Genomic DNA, 27,236 nt, shown 5'->3' on the forward strand with positions numbered 1-27,236 from the left:
TCCGTGATAAGCCCCATAGACTGAACAGTACATTCTAATCCACACAGTGAACCAGAGAGAAGCCTCTACCTAAAATCAAATATTGTGAGTGTTTGATATAGATTATTTTAGGATAAATTACAAATACACCCTTGAAGTTTGCTTAAAATACAAATTGTCCCATGTAATTTGAGAAATTACAAATACTTCATTGTTAGAATTTTTTATTTAATAGAATTAACTAAAAAAATAAAATTCATAATTACTCTCCTATATAATACTAAAATTATTAAAATTATTAATTGAAACACATTTTTAACATCATTCGAAATTGTTAATTGACTTGATGATTTATTAATAAAATGGGTGATTTGTTATGAAATTAGAAATCTTAGGGGGTAGAATGTAATTTTCAAAATCACAGGAGACGATTCGTATTTTAATTAAACCTCAGGAGGTGTATTGGTAATTTATCCATTATTTTAAGTTAAAAGTTAATAATAAAAAAAGTATAAGTTAAATGCATCTCTCTCAATTTTTGAAAAATCAATTTTTTCCAATTTATTTAAAAAAATTTTACTTAAGGAATTGTTTGTGATGATCTAAATAAGTATATTTTTTAATTTTTTATAAAAAATTATATAAAAAAATAAAAAGATAATATGACTAAAAAAATAAAAAAAATATACTGATATCAAAGATACCCAATAATATTTTAATAAATTATAAATAAAAATTGCACAAACTTTTAAATTAAAATATATTTTATAAGTTGTTTGTATAATTCTCACCGAACACTCATTATATATATATATATATATACATACTGAGACAAACACCACAAAAAGACGATCTGAAGCCTTTTTTCAGGCATTAAATGATGAGAGAGAGAGAGAGAGAGAGAGAGAGAGAGAGAGAGAGAGGATGGTGTCAAAGCAAAAACAGAGAGAAAGGGGGGGCGTGGCACTGCATGGCTCTCTAGTTGGGTCAAGGACAGTGAAGAAGGTGGCACTGCCAAGCTCTGCATTTTGCAGTCACAAACTTAATTTAATGTGAATTATAATTAAGTAAAATAAAATAAATTATAATAAAATATCACATTCGGTATAATTAAATTTTTTTAAAATCACAATCAAAATAATATTATAATTAATATCACAATATGTATAATTAAATCATAATTAATATTATAATAAATCATAATTATATAATACAAAAATCCCAATTAGAAGGCATATGGTGCGCACTCAAAAGGTATGTGTACCATAAAATTTCACTATATTTTTTGATGTTTGAGTTACCGTTTGTTCTCAGAGGTAGAATGAAAGATATTCATAGTAAAGGGATTAAGTAAAATTATATTTGTTTTGATGATATAGTTGTTAGTGTAGGAATTGTTAAATTATTTTTATATAAAATAATAAAACAAATAAAAATATAAAAAATTAAATATTAATATTTAAAAAAATTCTCAATATATAAAAAATAAAAAAATTTCTAATCTCCTCACTATTTTTCTAATACCATCTCCACCTTCTCCATTTCAATCTCTCTTCCAACCTCTATCTATATCGCCTCCTCCATCCTAATTCCCTCACTAACTCTACAAACAAACACAACAATAAATAACCTCACCTTCATCCTAATCCCTTCCTATTTATTTAACTCCAAAACAAATACAGTTTCAATTATATGAAAGAAAGCTATGATTGCTCGTTTAAGAACTAATGCGCTAGTGCATGTAGGTGGTGAGAGCATGCTGGAGGTGATGGTTGTGACTGTAGTGGAGGATGCTAGAGGTTATGGTTGTGATTGTAGTGGGATGGTGCAATGGCAGCAGCTCTAGAAATTTTGATCTAGTGTAGGTCTCTGTCACTTTACATTATAATTTTAATTGGTTGAATTTTGATCTTTAAATTTATAATTTTGTTTTAATTGATTATAATTGTTAGTATTTTCTTATAAAAATACACAAATAAGAGCGAGCATGTGCCATGCTTTTAAGACAAAATTATAAATTTACAACTCAATAAATTAAACTCATCTAATTTAATAATTATTTTTTATCAAAAATCTTACCGGCTTTATCAATTGCGGCAAATTGATAAAATCAAAAATTAAAAATTAGAATTAAGTCAATAAAAATTATAAGAATTAAAATAACACAGAAGACAGAGAGTAGGGACTATCACTGTAATTTATCCTTTTATTATATTAATACAGTAGCGCTTTTACAATTGTTCTGGACAAGTCATACCTTGAAATCAAATTTTCACAAATTTAATGTCATAATTCAATCTGAGCTATTTACCAAAGAGCTATCTTTCCAGTATTATCTTCTTTTTTTGTAAGGCAGCTTTTTTGGTCTTTGGATAAAGATACACAATGGCTTCGTACAAAGTAAAGTACTTGGTTGTTTGGAGCATGACTTTAAGTAAAAATTAAAAAAGTAAAATGAAAAAAAAAAATATAAAATGTAATTAATTTTATTCATATTTTATTTATATTTTTTTAAATCCCTACCCAAATTTATACTCCAAACACAACTTTAGAAAACAAAATATATGGATTAGATACATTTTGAATGTAACTCAATCACCCTAACTTTAAATTTATTTCATATATTAATTACTAAAGTTTTTTTATTTTTATTTTTATTTTTATAAGGGTATTATATGCATAATTAAAGGAGATTGTATGCAAATAAATTGTAAGTTCGATATGCCAAGTATAAAATGAGTTGAGTTTTTTTTTCTTTTTTTTCTTTGAGGTGTTCAAAATTTGGAACATGGGTATTCAAATATGTAACCTTGAGTATTCAAGTTATGAGGAATAGGCTAAACATATATATTATCTACAAAAACGAAGTTAGGCCTACAAACGCCAATGCCGGCACCCCTAGTGTGGAAAAAATTCTCTTAAAAATGAAAAATGTTTTTCGCCCAAGTTTGTTTTTTTTTTTTATTTTTTTTTTTATTGATTATCATTTTCTGACTTACCAAATACCAGATACAATTATTATACAGGTAGGCAATCACACTAATTGCTCAGTTAGGTAATAGTTGTTATTAAAATCATCCTTTGGTTAAAAAACAATCAGCATTTGGAAACTAATTTTCTTTTATACTGTGTTTGGTTGGGAGATTTAAGAGGAATTTGAAAAATGAAAGTGAAAAGTTGTGTGAAACTAGATGAAATATAAATATATTTTATTTATATTTCACCTAACTTTTCCCTTTCTCTCTCCAAATCCCTCCTCAGATCCCCCAATCAAACACAGCGTTAAAGAACTAGGGTTTGATAAATAAGTTATTAATCAATGACAAGTTTGCTCTTCTATAATACTGAACGAAAAAGAGTCCACTTGTTAGAAAAGACAAGGCCGATGCTCTTGCTAGGAAACAATTGGTTGCTTGCTTGTACCTAGAGATGGACAACAATCTCTCGTGCCTAAACTTGACCAGACCAATTTTGATCCTAAAAATCTCTCATGAACTCAATCCAAAAATGATATTATAATCCCGGCCAACAAAATCATATATTAAATAAAAACAAATATTATTAATAATTTTATAGTTGAGTTTAAACAAAAACTTAATATTTAGCTATGACATCTTATTTATATACATACTAACGTATATGCATGTCTATAATATAGATTACGGCGGTCAGGACAGACCTAAAAAGTTATCTACTTCTCACCTTATGAGCTTAAATATCAATCTTAAATCCTTAAAAAAATAAGCTGTGAAGGGCAGGTTAGTGACCACCAACCAAAATTGTTATTGTGAGAGCAATTTTCTTGTACGGAAAGTTGAAGGTTTGCATTGAACCTTTGATTATGTCTCGATGAAAATCCGTTTGTTGTGAATATTGTATCAAAGCCACTTTGTCGGACATGTGGAATCCCGTGTGAATCAACAAGGACCACCTTACAAGGCTAAATACTCTTGGCTAACCAATATCGAAGTAGTACCGTGAGGGAAGGGAGGTTCAAGTCCCAACCGGGCATGATATCCATGAAGCTCAATGGATTGAGATCTTTGTAGGCTGCCCCTTACACAATCCCTTCCACTTTAGGTTAGGTTAGGTTAGGTTCGGTTCGATGATATAAACTGCACTTTGTACTCCTCAAAAAAAAAATAATAATAATAAATTGTGGGCACAAAAGTACTGATCTTCTTGCAATGAGGAAAGCTTTACAAGCACAAAAAACATTACAATTCACAAGCTTAAGCCCAAGATGTTAGGGAAGGAGGCATATCCTAGGTAGGAGACTTGCCTGAATGAATGACAGGCCCTTGTTGTAATTGCATTTTGAACCATCTTCAAATTTTCAAATTTTGTTAAACCTAAGAAATCAACATTCACTTGGAAGAGCATTGAAGAAATGATAGACTTCCTCTTCATCGATTACTCCAACCTCAGTTGAACAAACTGAGCAGCATACTGGCTTAAATGTTTCACCACCGTCTCCATATTCAATCCTCCTTTTGCCCCGTTTTCGTTTCAGACCTACCGGCGACACTTCATCAGTCTTGATCTTGCAGTTGGAAACAAAAACTGCCCGGTACTGGGTCACGTATTTTTCATGCCTACAAGACCCATACAGTCGGTCACAAATTCCACCACTTAATTCATGAAGCGTCAAATTCCAAAACCTTGTACAAGGATTCAAAATGCAAAACAATAGATTGCGCAGTAATCTAACAAAAGGTTCGTGGTGGTGTAAATGATGATCAAGCTTTGATGAAAGTCCTCTTTCTTCAAAACAAAGGCACTCCATCTATAGAAGTTTTTACAAAGGTTGAAGGACTTATCCCCATCCTTCTTTTGTGATCAAATTGTTGAATTCAAAAAAGGATATTTTAATCTCTATCTTTGTTTTGAATTTGGTGTCATGTTTTTTCCATTAAAAAACATTTACTGATAGTTGCTAAACATTAAAAATGAGAGTAAATTTTTCCCTAAAAAAACACATCTTACAAACCTTCACCCCTAGTCAAAATGCACAAACCATGGAAAGAAGAGATAGGTAGGTATTGACTTTCCTCGAATGGGCTAAATGAATCTATGTATCGCATAAAGCATAACACATTTGAAGTTTTCAAAATCATAGGGTGCTTTCTAAAGCAGTCATGCAATCAGGAGAGAGAGAGTTCCACTGCCTAATCTTATCCTGACCAAAACACAAAACAACACAGCTATCCTTATAGTTCCATATAGAATTTTTACTTCAATGTAGCAAGAAATCTATGATCGCAAAAATACTCAAATTACTTTTCCATTTCATCCAGCTAACTCTTAAGCCTATTCTCAGCAGCCTACTCAATCTCCCTCTCCTATTGTCTTAGCCCTACCTAACTCAGAACTCCTAATTCTATAGCATCTCTCCTAATTCTACAGCTCGCCGCACAACTATAATCACAGAAAACAAAACTCACATCATGAAACAACTCCTTGACAGCAAATATAAAATACCCAAAATTATACCAACTTATAGATACAATTACATACCTTTGACACTCAAGACATAACGTAGTGAAGCAAGCTGGGCAGCTAAGCACAGCATCAGAATAATGACCTTTCCTTTGCTTTTGAACCCATAATTCATCTTTGTCATCAAGATTTGGATCATAGAATTCTGGTTTGATGGAGTAGTCTATTTCATCATCATCGGAAACTGAGAAATGTATCAAATGCAGCCTCATAAGAATGTTAACTCCAATTACAACTATAATATTACTAGAACTCATACGACATACCACTACTTAAATAACGAATTCAAGCACTGTAAACACTTAACTGTGAATGTGAACAGTGATTTTAAAATGAAAAGAAATAGAACAAGAGGGGTGATATATTAAAGTTGCAACAAAGGACCAAATAAAGGAAAGTAAATTTAAGAGTAAATTATAAATGCACCATTGAGATTTTCTTAAAAGATGAATTGTCCCTTGTGGTTTTAGAAATTCCTAATAACCCTCCCACACAATATAGAAATTTCTAATAACCCTCCCACACAATAATAAAATTACTAAAACTATTACTTGAAATATATTTATAACATCATTAAAAACTGTTAATTGACTTAATGATTGTTAATAAAATGAGTCATTTATTACGCGATTAAAAATTTTAAGGGTGCATGATGTAATTTCTAGAACCATAGTGGGTAATTCGTATTTTAAGTAAATTTTAGGGGGTTGTATTTGTAATTTTTACTAAATTTAACTAGCAAGTAATTCTTGCAAATTGTTAGCCTTTAGATTCTTAGAATCGAAGAGTGGGTAAATCACATTTCCTTGATGCTTATGTCACAATCATGTTTAATATAAAGTTGACAACAAATTTGATGAACTGTTGTATCTCTTCGCAAATTAACCAATTGAATTGTATACAAACACCTGAACAATTATGGCAAAAAAACCGAGAGAGATAGAGAGGCGTTACAACATTGAAAAAGAACAATGGAATTAAGGCTTTACAAATTAAAAAAGAATTTCGATTAAGTGATACATAAATATGGCATTTAATTAAACAAATGAAGTCGACGAAGAATGATATTGCAACTTGTTTGCTGGAGACCTACGCTCTCTTTCTCCTTCTATTGTCATCAATCACTTGAGAAAACTTTAGATGGTTTGTTTCTTTAGACGGCAAAATAATACTTGTTGCGTATGTGATATTGTGGGCAGATCTGCTCTATATTTGGATCAGTAGGGCCAAAGAAATACATTATGTTGATTGAAGCAGGAAAACTTCTATTGCTAAATGGGTACGACTGACTTAAGTGATCAAATACAAAAATAGCTCTGATTAATATTTACACTAGAACTTCAAAAAGGAAAAGCAAACTGCTAATAAATGTGATATAATTTAAAATTGTTTTGATTCAATTGATTTCATCCATTCCATTCTTAAAAGAAATAATACTCATAATCTGATAGCCTTAAACATATTTACGTAGTTTTCCAAATTGAATGTTATTCATAAAGTAATTTTTCTAGACACGAGAACCTCAATGACACTCGTTTAATTACATCTACTAACCAAACCAAATCAAGCCTTAAGTCTCATGAAATGGGGTCGGCCACATAAATCCTTCTACTCTACTCGACTCTATCAAAAGCTATTTGATTAGTCAAATTAAAAAGATTCATCTCTCTATTTACTACACTAACCCACGTCAACTTAGGTTAGTCAAATTGAATGTTATTCATAAAGTAATTTATCTAGACACGAGAACCTCAATGACACTCGTTTAGTTACATCTACTAACCAAACCAAATCAAGCCTTAAGTCCCATGAAATGGGGTCGGCCATATGAATCCTTCTACTCCACTCGACTCTATCAAAGGGTATTTGATTAGTCAAATTAAAGAGATTCATCTCTCTATTTACTACACTAGCCCACGTCTATTTAGCTATGATTAATATTTACACTAGAACTTCAAAAAGGAAAAGCAAACTGCTAATAAATGTGATATAAGTTTAAAACTGTTTTGATTCAATTGATTTCATCCATTCCATTCTTAAAAAAAATAATACTCATGATCTGATAGCCTTAAACATATTTACGTAGTTTTCCAAATTGAATGTTATTTATAAAGTAATTTATCTAGACACGAGAACCTCAATGACACTCGTTTAGTTACATCTACTAACCAAATCAAATCAAGCCTTAAGTCACATGAAATGGGGTCGGCCACATGAATCCTTCTACTTCACTCGACTCTATCAAAGGGTATTTGATTAGTCAAATGAAAGAGATTCATCTCTCTATTTACTACATTAGCCCACGTCAATTTAGGTTAGTCAAATTAAATGTTATTCATAAAGTAATTTATCTAGACACGAGAACCTCAATGACACTCGTTTAGTTACATCTACTAACCAAACCAAATCAAGCTTTAAGTCCCCCATGAAATGGGGTCGGCCACATGAATCCTTCTACTCTACTCGACTCTATCAAAGGCTATTTGATTAGTCAAATTAAAGAGATTCATCTCTCTATTTACTACACTAACCCATGTCAATTTAGCTATGATTAATATTTACACTAGAACTTCAAAAAGGAAAAGCAAACTGCTAATAAATGTGATATACGTTTAAAATTGTTTTGATTCAATTGATTTCATCCATTCCATTCTTAAAAGAAATAATACTCATGATCTGATAACCTTAAACATATTTACGTAGTTTTCCAAATTGAATGTTATTCATAAAGTAATTTATCTAGACATGAGAATCTCAATGACACTCGTTTAGTTACATCTACTAACCAAACCAAATCAAGCTTTAAGTCCCATGAAATGGGTCGGCCACATGAATCCTTCTACTCCACTCGATTCTATCAAAGGCTATTTGATTAGTCAAATGAAAGAGATTCATCTCTCTATTTACTACATTAGCCCACGTCAATTTAGGTTAGTCAAATTGAATGTTATTCATAAAGTAATTTATCTAGACACGAGAACCTCAATGACACTCGTTTAGTTACATCTACTAACCAAACCAAATCAAGCCTTAAGTCCCATGAAATGGGGTCGGCCATATGAATCCTTCTACTCCACTCGACTCTATCAAAGGGTATTTGATTAGTCAAATTAAAGAGATTCATCTCTGTATTTACTACACTAGCCCACGCCTATTTAGCTATGATTAATATTTACACTAGAACTTCAAAAAGGAAAAGCAAACTGCTAATAAATGTGATATAAGTTTAAAACTGTTTTGATTCAATTGATTTCATCCATTCCATTCTTAAAAAAAATAATACTCATGATCTGATGATAGCCTTAAACATATTTACGTAGTTTTCCAAATTGAATGTTATTCATAAAGTAATTTACCTAGACATGAGAGCCTCAATGACACTCGTTTAGTTACATCTACTAACCAAACCAAATCAAGCCTTAAGTCCCATGAAATGGGGTTGGCCACATGAATCGTTCTACTCCACTCGACTCTATCAAAGGCTATTTGATTAGTCAAATTAAAGAGATTCATCTCTTTATTTACTACATTAGCCCACGTCAATTTAGGTTAGTCAAATTGAATGTTATTCATAAAGTAATTTATCTAGACACGAGAACCTCAATGACACTCGTTTAGTTACATCTACTAACCAAACCAAATCAAGCCTTAAGTCCCATGAAATGGGATCGGCCACATGAATCCTTCTACTCTACTCGACTCTATCAAAGGCTATTTGATTAGTCAAATTAAAGAGATTCATCTCTCTATTTACTACATTAGCCCACGTCAATTTGGGTTAGTCAAATTGAATGTTATTCATAAAGTAATTTATCCAGACACGAGAACCTCAATGACACTCGTTTAGTTACATCTACTAACCAAACCAAATCAAGCCTTAAGTCCCATGAAATGGGATCGGCCACATGAATCCTTCTACTCTACTCGACTCTATCAAGGGCTATTTGATTAGTCAAATTAAAGAGATTCATCTCTCTATTTACTACACTAGCCTACGTCAATTTAGCTATGATTAATATTTACACTAGAACTTCAAAAAGGAAAAGCAAACTGCTAATAAATGTGATATAAGTTTAAAACTGTTTTGATTCAATTAATTTCATCCATTCCATTCTTAAAAGAAATAATACTCATGATCTGATAACCTTAAACATATTTACATAGTTTTCCAAATTGAATGTTATTCATAAAGTAATTTATCTAGACACGAGAACCTCAATGACACTAGTTTAGTTACATCTACTAACAAAACCAAATCAAGCCTTAAGTCCCATGAAATGGGGTTGGCCACATGAATCCTTCTACTCCATTCGACTCTATCAAAGGCTATTTGATTAGTCAAATTAAAGAGATTCATCTCTCTATTTACTACATTAGCCCACGTCAATTTAGGTTAGTCAAATTGAATGTTATTCATAAAGTAATTTATCTAGACACGAGAACCTCAATGACACTCGTTTAGTTACATCTACTAACCAAACCAAATCAAGCCTTAAGTCCCATGAAATGGGGTCGGCCACATGAATCCTTCTACTCTACTCGACTCTATCAAAGGCTATTTGATTAGTCAAATTAAAGAGATTCATCTCTCTATTTACTACACTAGCCCACGTCACTGTGGCTATGATTAATATTTACACTAGAACTTCAAAAAGGAAAAACAAACTGCTTATAAATGTGATATAAGTTTAAAACTGTTTTGATTCAATTAATTTCATCCATTCCATTCTTAAAAGAAATAATACTCATGATCTGATAGCCTTAAACATATTTACGTAGTTTTCCAAATTGAATGTTATTCATAAAGTAATTTATCTAGACATGAGAACCTCAATGACACTTGTTTAGTTACATCTACTAACCAAACCAAATCAAGACTTAAGTCCCATGAAATGGGGTCGGCCACATGAATCCTTCTATTCCACTCGACTCTATCAAAGGCTATTTGATTAGTCAAATTAAAGAGATCCATCTCTCTATTTACTACACTAGCCTACTCCTACCCATTTACAACTATAGTTATTTCTAACTCTGCCTTTTCTAATCTTGCCACACATCCACCTTAACATTCTCATCCCGGCAATACTCATTTTATCTACATGTTATTTCTTAGTTGCTCAACATTCCATCACATACAACATCGTTGGTCTAATCTAATAACCATTCTATAGAACTTTCCTTTTAATCTAGTGGGTACTCGTTTATCGCACAGTACCTAGACGCAAAGCCACCTCGCCTTAATTCTATGGACCACATCTGTTCCAATCTCCCTTGCCATTGTGATAATCGATCCTAAATAACAAAAAAGTTCACTCTTAAGTAGTTCTTGATTCTCAATCTTTACTTCTCCTTTGTTTCCATTGTTATTAACTATTACTAAAATTACATTTCATGTACTCTGTCTTAGTTCTGCTTATCTTAAATTCTTTAGATTCAAGTGCTTCTCTCCAAGGCTTCAACTTAGTGTTAACTCCTTTTCTAATCTCATCCGCTAACACGATATCATTTGCAAAAGTATACACCATGGCACATCATCCTAAATATTTCTTATTAACTCATTGGTAACTAAAGTAAAAAGATAAGGACTTAAGGTTGATCATTGGTGTAACCCCACAGTAATTGAAAATTCACTTGTCGCTCCAGCTAGCAATCTAATAGTAGTCATCACGCCTTCATACATGTTCCTCATCACATCGATGTAGCCTTTTGTCACCCATTTCTTCTCTAACACCCACTAGATTGCACTCTATTATATGCTTTCTCAATATAGATAAAAAAACATATGTTTAGTTACATCTACTAACAAACCAAAATTCGACTTACACAAATTGAAACAAACAACAACATGGGAAAGAAGAAAAGAAAAAAAAATTCGGGGCACTGATAATACACAGGGAAATTTAGCATTTCAAAACTAGAGAGAGAGGAGATACTGATTTTTCCTACTAAAAACTGTGATGTATATGTATGTATGAATAATTCACCAAATGAAGTTGAGCAAAGAAAGTAAACTCACTTGTCTTCTGAGAATCAGTTGGGGACCCTGCCCTTTCTTTTTTGTCTTCCTTAGCTTTCGCATCTGGTTGATGCATCTGTTGGTCACTTGTTTTCCCTATTTTGGGGAGTTCAATAGTGAATCAGATTGAGAGATTCACTCTGAATGTCGAGAGGCGGTTCTCAAAGAGAAATATGCATCAAGAGTACACAAAACAAAAAAATAAGAAGAAAAGAAAACTTTTTTCCTCTTCACAAACCATTTCTTTCTATGTTGTCTTGCTTTCCCCCCGAAGTTTTAACGAGGCCAACTTGAATATGTCCGTGGTATTTGGATCAAAGTTTAATTCTTTAGAGATTCAACACTACTAGAATTATGAAAAAACAACAACTGACAGATGTCTATATATTCTTTCAATACAACCTTACTATATTTTTTGTTTTCCTCATTTTATCCTCCTCTTGCTATACAACATATTTGTTTATCTATTCAAACCACAATTGGCCATTGCTTTCCTTTTCTTTTCTTTTCTTTTCTTTGTAATTTTTTTATTTTTAGTTTTTATTTTCATTCCAAAACCTAGGCTTTAATTCAACATTTAAAAATTATTCTTAGGTGGGGCAAGTTTGGTACCATTTTAATTTTCATTGTTTGTGTCTTTTGTTTTTGATTTTGGTGTTTTGGAAAACAAAAGCAATGAGAAGTTCGAAAAAACTAGCCATTCTCATTTCTTGAGTGAAAACAGTTTTCAAAAGTTTAGAAAACAACTTAAGGGCTTGTTTGATTAACATGAATAATAGTGAACGGATTGATAATCCCATGAATTAGTGTAGGATTAGTTATCTAATTAAATTAGTGAGATAACTATTTATTATGTTTTTATTTTTATTTTTTTTCTTTCATACTTGAAATTATGGTCCTTAGCCTCTCTCAATATTAAAAATTCACCAATTTCGTCGGATTATAATCCGGTTAATAATAGAGGGACTTACGTGTAGGTCTTAATAGATAGACTTATTGTCTAATAGGTCCTATGATAATTAATGATAGTTTTCATCAAACACTATTAAAAAACGTCACTAATTGTTAATTTTCAATGATAGTTTGAAAATTTTGTCACAAAAAATGTCACTAATTATAAATTTTAGCGACAATTTAAAAAAAAATCGTCACTAATTTTTTTAACTTTCAACGACGATTTGAAAAATTCGTCACAAAAAAGTCACTAATTGTAAGTTTTAGTGATAATTTATAAAAACTATGACAAAAAAGTTGCTAATTGTCAATTTTTAGTGACATACAAAAATCGTCACAAAAAAATTATTTTTAGCGATAATTTTACTAGGACTTATATTCAATAGGACTTGATAAAAATTAAGTCAAACTATTAGAACCTATTGATAATTTACCATTCATAAAAAATTTGCAAACAAATATGGAATTGTGATTCCATGGACTAAGAGCATCTCCAACCATACTCTCTAAAATGCCTCTGCAAAGTACACAGAAAACTACCTTCTTTATTTTGCCTAACTAGTTTAGCTAGTGTATACACCAACCATACTCTTTATTTTAGGAAACCAATCAAACTAACTTAACTAATTTTTAAAAGAAAACTATTATAAACATTAATAAATAAATAAATAAATAATCTTTTTATGACATGCTGCATATATTGACGTGGCATTTGCAAATATTTATTTATTTAAAATATATAATTAAATTATTTATAAAAAAATATTTTCCAACAATCATATTATCTCAACGGTCATATTTTCAATCGTTTAAATGCTAGGTCGTTCCCCTCAAGTGACGCGTTGCGCCTGCCTCCGGGTGTTTCGAAAAGTGAGCAAGGGGCGCCGCATCGACGCCTGAGTGCGGTGAAAAATGGGCAAAGGTTTCCGCGTTTTTCTGGACGAGCGCGGGTAAAGAAGCTAGTCCAAGACTATAGGTTTAGGATAGCCACTTGGAACATAGGAACCTTAACTGGTAGGACGATGGAATTAGTAGATGTTATGATTAGGAGGAGAGTTAGTATAGCTTGCATACAAGAAACTAAGTGGACGGGAGAGAAAGCTAGGGAAATTGAGGATACTGGTTTTAAACTTTATTATAGTGGTAAGGATAGACGCAGGAATGGGGTAGGAATCATAATTGCCAAGGGTCTTGTGGAAAGTGTGGTGGCGGTCATTAGGAAAGGAGATAGGATTATGCTAGTTAAATTAGTTATTGGAGGGAATATAGTGAACATTATTAGCGCTTACGCCCCTCAAGTAGGGTTAGATGATCAGACTAAGAGGGATTTTTGGGAGCAAATGGATGAGATCTTACAGGAGATACCCATAGGAGAGAACCTGGTTATAGGTGGAGATTTTAATGGCCATGTGGGCATAGATAAAGTAGGTTATGAAAGGGTGCATGGTGGATACGGTTTTGGTGACAGAAATGAGGCTGGAGAGAGAATCTTAGATTTTGCGTTGGCTTCTGACTTGGTGGTGGCTAATACTATGTATAAGAAGAGGGATGAGCATTTGATAACCTTTAAGAGTGGATTAGTTAAGAGCCAAATAGATTATTTCTTAGTGAGAAAAGTAGACTGCCTAAAATGCAATGATTGTAAGGTGATTCCTGGAGAGAGTCTGGTCTCTCAACATAGGATTTTGATACTAGATTTATGTTTTAGAGGGCAATACCAAGCTAGGAAGGATGGTGGGCGTCGTAGGACGAGATGGTGGGACTTAAAAGGGGATAAACTAGAAATATTTAAGAATCGAATGGATAAGGAAGGTACTTGGGACTTAGAAGGTGGGGCTAACACTATATGGAATTCGATGGCCAATTGTATGAGGAGAATCTCAAGGGAAGTGCTTGGAGAGTCGAAAGAAACGGGACCCAGCTCTAGGGAAACTTGGTGGTGGAGGGAAGAGGTCCAAGCGGTAGTTAAGGCAAAAAAAGAGTGCTTTAAAAAGTGGCAGAAGGATAGAACTGAGGAAAACCTTAAGAGCTATAGATTGGCTAAGAAGGAGGTCAAGAAAGTAGTGAGAGAGATTAAGTTGAAAGTTTATGATGACCTATACACTAGACTAGATAGTAAGGAGGGAGAGAAGATTGTATACAAACTTGCTAAGATGCGGGAGAGGAAAACAAGAGATTTTAATCAAGTAAAGTGCATCAAGAGTGAGGATTCTAAGGTATTAGTGAAGGACGATGAGATTAAGGAAAGATGGAAGAATTATTTTGAGAAACTATTAAATGAGGAACATGGAAGTACGACAATAGGGGAAGAAATAATCAGTAATACGATAAACCAAGACTATAGGTTCTATCGCAGGATTAGAAATTTTGAAGTGGAGATTGCACTTAAGAAGATGAAATCAAATAAGGCTTTAGGACCTGATGATATCCCTATTGAAGCTTGGAAGTGTTTGGGTAAAAAGGGAGTTGCTTGGTTGACTAGGTTGTTTAGTAAAATTTTGTTGACTAGGAACATGCCAGATGAGTGGAGGAAGAGTATTTTAGTGCCAATCTATAAGAATAAAGGTGATGTCCAGAATTGTAACAACTATAGAGGAATTAAGCTAATGTGTCATATAATGAAAGTGTGGGAGAGGGTGATGGAACGTCGATTGCGAGACATAACAGAGGTGTCAGAGAATCAATTTGGGTTTATGCCTGGTAGGTCAACAATGGAAGCGATCTATCTTTTGAGGAGAGTAATAGAAAAGTATAAAGAAAAGAAAAAAGACATTCATATGGTGTTTATCGACCTTGAGAAAGCATATGACAGAGTGCCCCGAGATATAATATGGTGGGCGTTAGAGAAGAAAGGGGTGACAAAAGGCTACATTGACGTGATTAGAGACATGTATGAAGGGGTGGTGACCACTATTAGATCGCCAGCTGGAGAAACAAATGAATTTCCTATCACTGTAGGGTTACACCAAGGATCTACCTTAAGTCCTTATCTTTTTGCTTTAGTTATGGACGAGTTGACGATAAATATTCAGGATGACGTGCCATGGTGTATGCTTTTTGCAGACGATATTGTGTTAGTGGATGAGACTAGAGAAGGAGTTAACACAAAGTTGGAGATCTGGAGAAAAGCTCTTGAATCTAAAGGATTTCGGATAAGCAGAACTAAGACAGAGTACATGGAGTGTAAATTTAGTAACAGTAACAATGAAAGCAGAGGAGAAGTGAAGATTGAGAACCAAGAACTGCCTAAGAGTGAACATTTTCGTTATTTAGGGTCAATTATCACAACAGCGGGAGAGATTGATGCAGATGTGGCCCATAGGATTAAGGCGGGATGGTGTAAGTGGAGAAGTGCGTCTAGGGTATTGTGCGATAAACGAATACCTACTAGACTCAAAGGTAAGTTTTATAGAACGGCTATTAGACCAGCTATGTTGTATGGGACGGAGTGTTGGGCAACTAAGAAACAACATGTAGATAAGATGACTGTGGCTGAGATGAGGATGCTAAGGTGAATGTGTGGTAAGACTAGACAAGACAGGATTACGAATGAGTGTATTCGGGAATGGGTAGGAGTAGCACCGATAGAAGATAAGTTGAGAGAGAATCGTTTGAGATGGTTTAGTCATATTCAACGGGGACCAACAGAGGCAGTAGTGAAGAGATGCGATGCTGTAACGGTAGATGGAAGTGTTAGGGGACGAGGTAGGCCTAGATTAACGTTGACTAGCGTTATAAATAGAGATATGAATCTACTTAATTTGACCAATGAAATGGCCTTTGATAGGGCCGCGTGGAGAAGAAGGATTTATATAGCCGACCCCATTTGATGGGACTTAAGGCTTCGTTTGGTTTGGTTTGGTTAATATTCTCTCAACGGTCATATTTTCAAATGGTATTATCTCTAACGACAATATTCTGTAACGGACATATTCCTAACGGTCATATATTTTTGTTTATAAAAAGGATTTGCTCTTTCATTTTTACCAATTTGAACTATATTTCTCAACTTCATTTATTTTTTAATTACCATGGCTCGCAATACCATGAAAATGATTCTTAACGACTTTGACAGTGATGACAAATTGCAGCTAATAACGATAGCTGCAATGGAAGAAGAGCGACTCAATAGAGAAAGATGTTCGAGAAGACGTAGTGGTTCCATTGAAGGCCATGCAGTTATTATCGCGATCGAGTTCAAGGCCATGAGAGACTTTATCGAGACTACTTCTCAGAAACAGCTATATATCCTGCCCATTTATTCAGGAGGAGATTCCAAATGAATCGATCTCTCTTTCTTCATATTCTATCTACTGTGGAAGCATACGATCCATATTTTGTCCAGAAAACAGATGCTGTTGGAATCATTGGTTTGTCTTCCCTTCAAAAAATGACAGCTGCTATGAGGATGCTCGCTTATGGAGTAGCAGCAGATTCGGTGGATGATTATGTGAGAATTGGTGAAAGCATCGCCATAGAGAGTCTAAAACACTTTATTAAGGCGGTGGTTGCAATGTTTTCTGAGAGGTACTTGAGGAGTCCTAACAATGATGATATTTCAAGATTATTAGCGATGGGAAGCAATCGCGAGTTTCCTGGTATGCTAGGGAGCATTGATTGTATGCATTGGAAGTGGGAAAATCGTCCTACTGCACGGAAAGGTATGTATTCTGGTCACATTCATGAACCAACTATTATTTTAGAGGCTGTGGCTTCTCAAGATTTATGGATGTGGCATGCCTTTTTTGGGATGCCCGGATCTCATAACGACATCAATGTATTAGATCGTTCTTCTGTATTTTCACTCCTTACTCAAGGTTGTGCTCCTCCAGTCAATTACTCAATCAATGGAAATGATTATACAACGGGATACTATCTTGCTGATGGTATATATCCGCAATGGGCAACATTTGTCAAAACAATCTCATCTCCACAAGGGAATAAGCAAATATATTTCGCAAAAGCTCAAGAATCGGCAAGGAAGGATGTTGAGCGAGCATTTGGTGTGCTCCAAGCACGTTTCGCAATTGTGCGAGGACCTGCACGTTTTTGGAAAACGGAAATAATGGAAGATATTATGATGGCATGCATAATAATGCATAACATGATTGTTGAAGATGAGAGGGATGCCAATGGAATAGACTTTAATTATGATACAATTAGTGAAAGTCTTCCACCAGTGTCGCATGAGTGTACATCAGAACTTTTTAAATTTATTCAAAATCATCATCGCATCAGAGATAGAGGAACTCACTCCAAACTCAAAGAGGACTTGGTCGAACACTTGTAGACACTATATGGAGACTCCTTGTGAGAAGTACTAGTTGGTTCTTCTTGATTTCTGTACTAGTTTATATGCTTTAGTGAGTGTGTTTTCAAAAATATTTGTACTACTTTAGGTGCTTTCAATAATATATCACTAGTGATTTATTTTTAATCGATGATCTTTAATGATATTTAGAATAAATTTTTTTTGTCAATAAATCCCTAACTTATTTTTGGAAAAAAAAAATTATAATCATTGATATAAAAAAAATTGTGCTCACTGACGGCAAGTCATACTGAGAAGCAAATATGTTTAAATGCAGTACATTTCTAGAAATCAATAGATTTCCAAGTGGACAAAAAAAAAATAAAAAATAAAAAATAACCAAACAGAACCCTCAAAAGTGAAACCCACTTCAACACACAATCAATATCAAGCCAAACCCAGTTCAATATAATTAAATTTGACCTAAAACAGAACCCTCAAAAGTGAAACCCAAACAGAAACTCCGAAAGCTGCACTTGTTTCCCTGGTCGGCCCCGAACTTCGAGCAATCGGTTGATTACACCATCGAGAACCGAAGGTTCCTTAATTTTGTAGAATTTCACTCACAAAATTCAATCTCAAGATTGAGCAAGAAGGAAAGAATAAATTAAGGGAGGTCGGTGATGTTCTTGGCCCTGTTCTGAGGTTGCCTATCAGAGAGAAAGAAAGCCATACTGTGATCAGTGGGCTGGAACAGATGGCGGGAAGAGTGCTTTGCCTAGCAATGGATGCTGGCTACTTGTGGAGAGCCAAAACGAGAATGGGCAAAATGCCTCACCATTTGCCTCATGCGTTGGAGCCCTAGAAATGCAGCTTCAATAGGCAAAATGCCTAATTCTCTCCATTTGCCTCTTGGAGATGCTCTAACAATTCCAATCCTATGGTATAATCCTCATAGTCGAACGTACCCTAAAACTGTTTCCTAAAACTTGGGTGCTTTCATTAATTTTTTCCATGAAAAAACTAAATTGGTGAAAAAATAAAGAAAAATTCAAAAAACACTATTGATGTTTTGTGTGAGCAAAAATAGCTTTTGAAAATTCAAAAACATCATCCTGGTATTTATTTTCACCAAACTAGTTTTCAATGTATTTTTCAAAAAACAGAAACCAAACAGATATACTTGCAAGTTCCAATATCTAGTGGTCAGCAATTACTGCAACAAATAGCTTTAGTTTTAAAACAAAACCCTTATCAGTTATCACATCAATTTCAATCTACAACATGTTTTTGTAACTTTTAAAACCCTACGCACAAAAGCTTAATTTATTTAAACCTTAGTTCACCACAGAACCATTCATGGACAGCATCGAAAAATTCTCTCTCTCTCTCTCTCTCTCTCTCTCTCTCTCTCTCTCTCTCTCTCTTTGAGGGATGAGATTGTATACGTGAGTGTTGTTTGAGTATGTAAATTCGATGGAAATATAGATGAAATTGAGGAATTAAGAAGAGTTTACGTACTTGTTTGCTGGGAATCATCGGCCACTGGGGACTCTGCTCCTGCTGCTCTCTCTCTTTCGCCTTTCGCCGCTTCCATGTCTGTTTTGTAAATCGACGACTTTTCTTGGTTTACCCGTTCTCGCACACGCATATGAAAAACACACAATTATCAAAACAATCTTTACATTAAAAATCAAAATTTACAGGTGGTTTTTTTCACAAGTTTTGGAGTTTTTAATTTATATATTTTAATTTTTTAATGTAAGTAACCTAAATACACCTAAAAAACCCAAATATATATAAAAAATTTAAAAATTTACTAAATACAAAAACTTAATATATTTTCATATTTTTTATATTCATTAATTTTTAAAAAAAAATTCTTCGTAAAACTTTTTTTTTTTTAAAGGACATTTACATTATGTATATTTTTTTAAAAAGTTAACTAAAATATAAAAAAAATTATTAGAAATCACAAAACACAAAAAAAATAAAAATAAATAAATTTAAAGGTACATTTACATTATGTATATTTAAAAAAAATAACTAAATATAAAAAAAATTAGAAATAACAAAATATAAAAATTATTTTCAAAACTCATAACTAATCAGAGTGTTAATTTAAGAATAGAAATTTGTCACAATATAAATTGAATAAATAAAATTTTTTGACACCACACAAGTTAAAGTTATCCACACAAATCTCAATCTTGATGTCATGTGTTTTGCTTTTCTCATTACCTCATTTGAACCAAAACTATGAAAAAAAGAAAAAAACACAAACCTTATTTCTTCATTTGGAGATGTGAACGTCATATGCGAAAGGGGGAGAGACTGATTTTCAATTGAAAAAACAAATTCATAAAATAACATTTTCATTTATTAGAAAAAAAAAGGGAAAAATTACATATCAAGATATTTTTATATAACTAGTTATAAATTAGCCAAAAAAAATTATCAATATTAATAATTAAAATCATAAAATTTTCAATAATTTTGTAATTATTTTTCCAACAATCCACTGAACTGTAATTTTCTCAATAAAAAAAAAAACTCAGTTTATTAAATTTCATTTTTCTGTGTTCATTAAGTCATGTTTGGTTCATAACTGTGAAAAAAAAAATCGAAAAAAGAAAACAAAAATATAAATGAAATATGACGACATTTCACTATATTTTATCTACATTTTACACATTTTTTTCCAAATCCCTTTTCAAATTCCTCTACAAATCCATGAACCAAACATGACATTAGAATATCTTTCATGGCCCAAAAAAATGGATGAACTTGAAAAAATAAAGAGAATCTGACCAAAGTTTCAAGATCAACACTCACTGCTAGAACAGGTCTGGCCAAGTCATGAGCTCCCTAGATCACTTGACTAGCTAGTTTAGCAATACAAAACAAGCCTTAGATAGTTTTGGAAAGTCCAAAACCAAAGTATTTATCAGACAATTCTTGAGTAATTGCACCGGCAGAGAACACAAGGCCTGTTTGCTGCAACTTTTCTCAAGTTTAAAGTTAATAAGCAACTCTATAACCTGCACCAAACAGCACCATAGAGACATACCAAAAACACCTCAATGCCTCCATATTAGCCTTAAACATCATCTACCATTGGTGCCTATGATGCAACTAGACTCCAGCTTTCTTGGAGAAGCCATCTATCTAGTGATCTTGGTAGTCACCATGGCCTGTGTTTACCATTCCAATTAGACTTCAACAACTAATTAGGCAAAGAATCATGTCTTCCAACATGCCAAAATTCAAAGATTATCAAATTTTTTATCAGAATAGATAAAAGCAATCAAAAAACATCTCAATGATAGGTTATATGTAACATGACAAAAAAATTCAAAGTCGAGAAATAAAGAAAAGAAAGGAAGAAAAAAAACCAATCACCAGACTAATGAAGTACAAACATTTGTATAATGTACATTAGGCAACAACATCAAGGCTTAAGTTGTTCTTAGTCTTCATTGTAATAAATCCTGTACCCATCCATGGTTTCACAATGAAATCCCCACTCTTCCACTTTTAAGAGGATTTCTGAGATCGAACTGTCGTAATCAAACATCCTTTTGTCACACATGATGCAAGCTGCACTTGACAAAAATATATAAGCCCAAGCCAGCGAGTAAACTTTATAGACTACCAAGGTTAACTGGAAAAAAATGCAAAGAGAGTAATGCACCTTCAAGAGTACATGAAATTCACCATCCAAAACAAAGCAAGCTGCACTTGAAAAATATATAAGGCCAAGCCAGTGAGTGAACTTTATAGACTACTTAGATTAACAGCAAAAAAGTGCAACAAAAGTAATGCAACCTTCAATAGTACATGAAATTCACCATCCAAGAGAGAGAGAGAGAGAGAGAGAGTAAAAAGTATTCATCAAACATTTACAACTCAAAAGCTACATATAACTGAATGTAGCACATTTAAGTTTATATACTTTTGACTGCCAATTAACTCAAATAACTATAAATACAACACTGCAATCTACCAGACAATTTTGCACAAGGTAAATGATAAGCAAACCAAGTAGGTACTAGCAGCAAATGTGGCTAAGCCGTATGTTAAGTCGAACTGATATTATCTTTCTTTACTTTTTTTTTCCCCTTTCAATATGTAAGTTGTTTCGGACAGACTGTCTTACCATTGAGTCAAGTAGTCAATCAACATCTTCTTCTCCTGCTCTCTCTCTACATATGTATACCCTGAAATGCATTTATAATAACAAATGGGGAAATGAAATACTGACACTACTTATAAAAGCCCTACACCAGAGTCCTGAGATGAGATGATTATACTTATATATAAGGCGTGTATCGATTCGAAAGTCATGAAACGGAGTAAACAAACTCAATCTGTACCTACAATGTGAAACCAATTTTTATAGCTTTGGGAAGGTTCGGTTAACTGATCTAGGGTTTTCGTACAATGGAAAAGACAATGCAAAGGAACCAGGGAATGCCAAACATTTTGATTCATCTGTTTTTCATCTTCATCTTTTTTTGGGGGGTATGTTTTTAATGCTTCCATAGGTTGACATGGGTTCCGTATCAGTTGACCACAACAGCAGCCCAGCTAGGTGAGACTCTAGTCGGAGAGCCTGGTCAAGCCTGAATAGCATCACTCTTCTCTACAGACTCATTAAAGCATAACACAATCGCAGGATCGGGTCCTAATAATAATCAAAACGATAATAATTTCCTGTCATAATACGATCAGCCGATCACCTAAATCAGCAAAGTAAGTCCAGAACATACTTTGACACCTGCAAGAAACCTTTTATCCCAGCAGAGGGCAAAGTAGGGAAGAAAAGGAAGAGGAAGAGTGGAAAAGTGGGGAAAGAAAAGAGAAACGCCATATGATGCTTTGTTCTATTCCATCCTGCAAAGTTAAATTCCTAATTTCCAGTATATTTGTGAAGAAATTGAAATAAGCCCAAATCAGGTGGAACAAATTGGTTATTTAACACATCATAAGTGCGAATAAATCAGACATAAGAATAATTATTCGGAAGCCTCATTCATTATGAGGGCAAAAGGTTAGGCAACCGATGCATAACCATGGCCATTTATCAGAACAATTATTTAGCATTGCTTACATGCCTTTCTGAGACCCATGCACCTATTTGTTCATGGACTATCAGAAGTTTGAACCTTCATGAGATTTACACTCACGCTTAGGAACATAAATGACGTGGCAACTAGTTTTGGGTTTCAAAACATGAGATGGCATAAAAAATAAATAATATAATAAAAACAATAATAAAAACGAAAACAAAAATGAACCAGAGGCTTTGAGTTTGTTCTATTCCATCCTGCAAAATTCAATTCCCAATGTCCAGTATATTTGTGAAGAAATTGAAATAAGCCCAAATCAGGTGAAACAAATTGGTTATTTAACACATCATGAGTGCAAATAAATCAGACCTAAGAATAATTATTTGGAAGCCTCATTCATTATGAGGACAAAAGGTAGGCAACCGATGCATAACCATGGTCATTTATTAGAACAAATATTTAGCATTGCTTACATGCCTTTTTGAGACTCATGCACCTATTTGTTCATGGACTATCAGAAGTTTGCACCTCCATAAGATTTACACTCACGCGTAGGAACATAAATGACGTGGCAACTAGTTTTGGGTTTTAAAATATGAGATGGCATAAAAAATAAATAATATAATAATAACAATAATAAAAACGAAAACAAAAAGGAACCAGAGGCTTTGAGTACTAAGATATAGGTTGAGTGACCAATTAAGTCCAGCTGGCTTACTGAACTAGTAGTGGTATTAGACGAGAAAGGACATGAACTACAACTAAAAGATATGTACTATACATATTTGAATATATTTCATAAAAGCTGAACTGAATATAGGAAAGACCTGAAAGCATGGACCAAAAGAATTACTGACACAAGGGAGAGACAACAAAAGAAGCTGATTTCCGTGAGTCAAAACCTCACCACAAGGCAGGCAAACTAAATAGTAAATCAATTTTGACAAAAAAGAACATCCAAGCAAAAATTTGATAAAGAATATCCCAATAACATATTGGGTATGCCTTCAACTATCTGGTAGCAAAAAGGAGCACAAAGGAAAATGGAGATAAATCAAACATAACAATTGAAATGAAAAATGCTATTTGCACACCAAAAGTATACTCAACTTCAAAACACTTTGCTTTGAATTTGAAGCTCATAAATACAAAGCACGTTAGGTAGGTAAAAGAATATCGTAACTGGTGCTTATGTCAGTTACCAACAGACAAAATCAAGACCAGAAAGTAGCATTATTCATCTCATTTAAGATATTGTTGCAATAACGTGATCTCCATGTCATCATATTACCAGCGATCAAGGTTTTAAAAAGCGGCCGCAACTGTTACGTAACGCCGTTACGTAACGGTTTTGGCGGTTACCGCCACCCGTTACGGCCGCTTTTGCAGTGTGATTGAGATTCACAGGTGCGTCGACCGTAGCGGCTGCTGTAGCGGTCGTAACGGTGCCGTAACAGCCGTAACGGCCTGTTACGCACCGTTACGTAACGGTTCCAAACTGTTTCTTTCAAAAAAACACAAAAAAAAACTGAAAATGTGAGAAGAGAGATAAAGAGAAGAGGGAAGATAAAGAGAGAAAATAGAGGAGCAAGAGATAGAGAGAGAAAGAAGAGGGAAGATGAAGAACATATTATTGATTTGTTGAAACTATAAGATGTATGCTATTCTATTCAGCTGCTATCACTAAACCATTTTGTTTGTGTGTGTCTATCTATATATTATTTGAAAATAATAATAATAATAATAAGTGTGGTTATTATCTATTTGGTTTGGTTAAAATATGTATATATATATATATATATATTTAGGCTCTTATTTATTTTTTTACTTTTGTCATTATTTATCTTATATATAATAATTAGTGATTGATTTTTTGTAAAATATAAAGTCATTAATTATTAAAATAAAATGTAAAAAATTCAGTTTATAGTGATTTAAAAATATGAAATATATTGGATCATACTTAAAAATTTATAAAAATTGATCAATATTTATTTTTAACCCAATAAATATGATTATGGAAAAAAAATATGCGTATCGGTAAGTTTTTTTCAAATTGTGCAAAAAATAAAAAAATTCACGGTTCCGGTTACCGCAACCGTTACACTACGGCCTTTACACCCCGCAACCGCAACCGCGTCACCGCCACCGTTACGGCGACCGCAACCGCTTTTCAGAACCTTGCCAGCGATTGATGAATAGAGTTTTTAATACTTTCCTATTAGAAAAATTAAATCAATTACCTAAACTAAAGCTGAATTTTTTTTTTTGTTGGCATCAATCCATGTAACACTATAAAAGATTGCATCTATTTTCTCCAAATTCAATTACAGCACTAACAAAATACAGAAACCTATTACAAAAAGCCTAAGTACCATGCTAAGTTTTTCAATAGAAGAAATATAATTTATCATAATTACTATTACCTTCATTCTCCAGCTACCAACCCTACGTTAGCTCCAAACATTTATTTCCATAAATAGTCACACACATTAAAAAGCTAATAGAAACAAACCAACAAACATATCATAGTTTTAGTATCAAAAATGGAATATTTATAATAGCAGGAATTAGAGACAAAGAGAGCTTTTGATAAATATTTCAAATATTTAATCAATTAGAGATTAAAAAAAATAAAAAATAAAAAAGAAGGTATTACTAACAGAGTTTCAATTTTTTCTACAGAGTGGCAGTTTACTCTGAGAAAACTACCTGGGAGGCTCAATTTTGCTGACCACCTGTGTTTGATCCTCCACCATTGTTGCTACTGTTGTTACCATCTCCGCTGCCACTTGACTCCGGAGACCCAAATGCCCCAAACGGCCACGGCAACGCTATTCTAAACCTCCGCTCCACCATCCGCTGACCTGGAGACCCTCCGTCACCACTGCCCGACACCGCATTTGTATTTCCTAAACCAGTTTCCCTCTGAGTTCGATTCTCGTAATCAGGATCATCTGTCGGCAACTCAAACCGACAAACCGGGCACGAATTATGCAATTCCAACCACGGAACAATGCAATCAGAATGGTAAACATGTTTACAAGGCATTTGCTTAACATCCATACCACGCTCAAAATCATCTTTACACACAGCACACTGAGCCAATTCAGAACTCAACAATCCATCATCAACAGTAATGGTCGGAAGCGCATTCACAGCAGACTTCGAAGCCGGCGGTGTTCCGTATCGATTCGGATCGTTCTCGGCCAATTGCTGAATCAATTGCTCGAGCCCTGGGCCGACGAAGTAATCGCCGAGGTTCGCCGGAAGCTGAAACCCTTGCTCCGACGAAGTATTGTTGGCGACAACGAACTCGATGTTGGCACCGCCGGCGGCGAGAGCGGCGAGGTGGTTCTGGAGAAAAGCGTAGGGGTCGAACATGTGAGGGTCTTGGGCATAGGACGATCGAGTTGGAGAGAACAAGTTGGGGAAGTTTCTAGGGTTTTGGGGGTCACTGGAAGAGGAGGAGGAGAAGAGAAGAGGGAAACCACTGAGGAAGACGGAGAGAGGATCGGAGAAGGGAGAGAAAGGGTCGAGAGGTAGATGACGGTTAGGGTTAGGGTTTGGATCTTCGTATTCTTCGAGAAAGTCGCCATCGCAAGAAGGGCAGAGAAGGTCGGTGTTGGGAGAGGGAGTGACGGTGACCGTCCGATTGCATTGGTAGCAGAAATAGAGCCGTGGGCCGCCGTCCACGACGGTTCCTCCGGCGGAGGCCATGTTTTCGATCGATCTATAGGTGAGGAGAGACACAGAAATTTACAGAAGAGAAAAACACTTATGTTTTGTCCTCTGTCTATTTAAATGATCGAAGCCGAGAAATTCTACTCGCCTCACGTGGCCCAACCACCCAACATAACATGGGACGAGGGTTTCTCTCCAATTTTATTTTTATTATTTTTTTTTTTATTATTTTTTTTTTAATTCGAAAAACAATTAAAATATGTAGATAGGCAGGATGGGCATCGGCCGTTGGACCGTTTATTTTTTTTAAGATTTCAAAATATAATTTTATATCTTTGAATTTATAGAATTATAATTGTGTTTAATTTAAAGGATTTTATAATATTTTAATTAATATGGTATTAAATGTTTAACTGTTAATTTGATAAGCCTTTATTTATTTATAAAAAAATAATAGATACTCTGATGCTTAGTTTTTTTTAAGAACTTATGTATATAGTTTGATGAATAGATTTAGGAATTATAATTTATATAGTTTGGTGAATTTGGACAAATGTTGGCCCAGCTCGATGAATGACCACCCTAGATAGACATGGTTTGTTTTTTAAAAAGTTAATTTAATTTTTTTAAACTAAAAATTAATTTTATATAAAGAAATAAAAAAATTGTATTATTTTTATATTTTTAGAAGGTAATTTTTTTTAATTTTAAAATATATTTTTAATACTTATTTTTGTCAAATTAATTTTTATTTTTTCAAAAAATAATTTTAAAAACTCAA

At 33.6% G+C, this 27,236-nt stretch overlaps 1 protein-coding gene across 5 annotated transcripts; it reads right to left on the reverse strand.

The window, feature by feature from the left end:
- Window positions 1-4,100: 4,100 nt before the first annotated feature.
- LOC114256147 (uncharacterized) lies at window positions 4,101-26,610 on the reverse strand. Of its 5 annotated transcripts, XM_082893537.1 has the most exons (6): window positions 21,859-21,925; window positions 21,394-21,434; window positions 19,221-21,299; window positions 11,495-11,590; window positions 5,497-5,662; window positions 4,101-4,574 (listed from the first exon to the last, which is right to left on the reverse strand). In XM_082893537.1, exons 3-6 carry the CDS (start codon window positions 19,348-19,350, stop codon window positions 4,340-4,342), a joined length of 627 nt encoding a protein of 208 aa, XP_082749663.1. In that variant the 5' UTR covers window positions 19,351-21,299; window positions 21,394-21,434; window positions 21,859-21,925; the 3' UTR covers window positions 4,101-4,339. The 5 variants fall into 5 exon arrangements, 2 of the variants coding, with proteins under 2 accessions (XP_082749663.1, XP_082749664.1); XR_014343491.1 differs by lacking the exons at window positions 4,101-4,574; window positions 5,497-5,662; window positions 11,495-11,590 and adding an exon at window positions 25,484-26,556 and having other exon boundaries at window positions 20,973-21,299; window positions 21,859-21,919; XM_082893538.1 differs by lacking the exons at window positions 11,495-11,590; window positions 21,394-21,434; window positions 21,859-21,925 and having other exon boundaries at window positions 19,221-21,093.
- Between the last annotated feature and the right edge of the window lie 626 nt (window positions 26,611-27,236).

Source organism: Camellia sinensis, chromosome 11, assembly GCF_055761805.1.
Source record: "Camellia sinensis isolate YWXY chromosome 11, ASM5576180v1, whole genome shotgun sequence".
Classification (NCBI taxonomy): domain Eukaryota; kingdom Viridiplantae; phylum Streptophyta; class Magnoliopsida; order Ericales; family Theaceae; genus Camellia; species Camellia sinensis.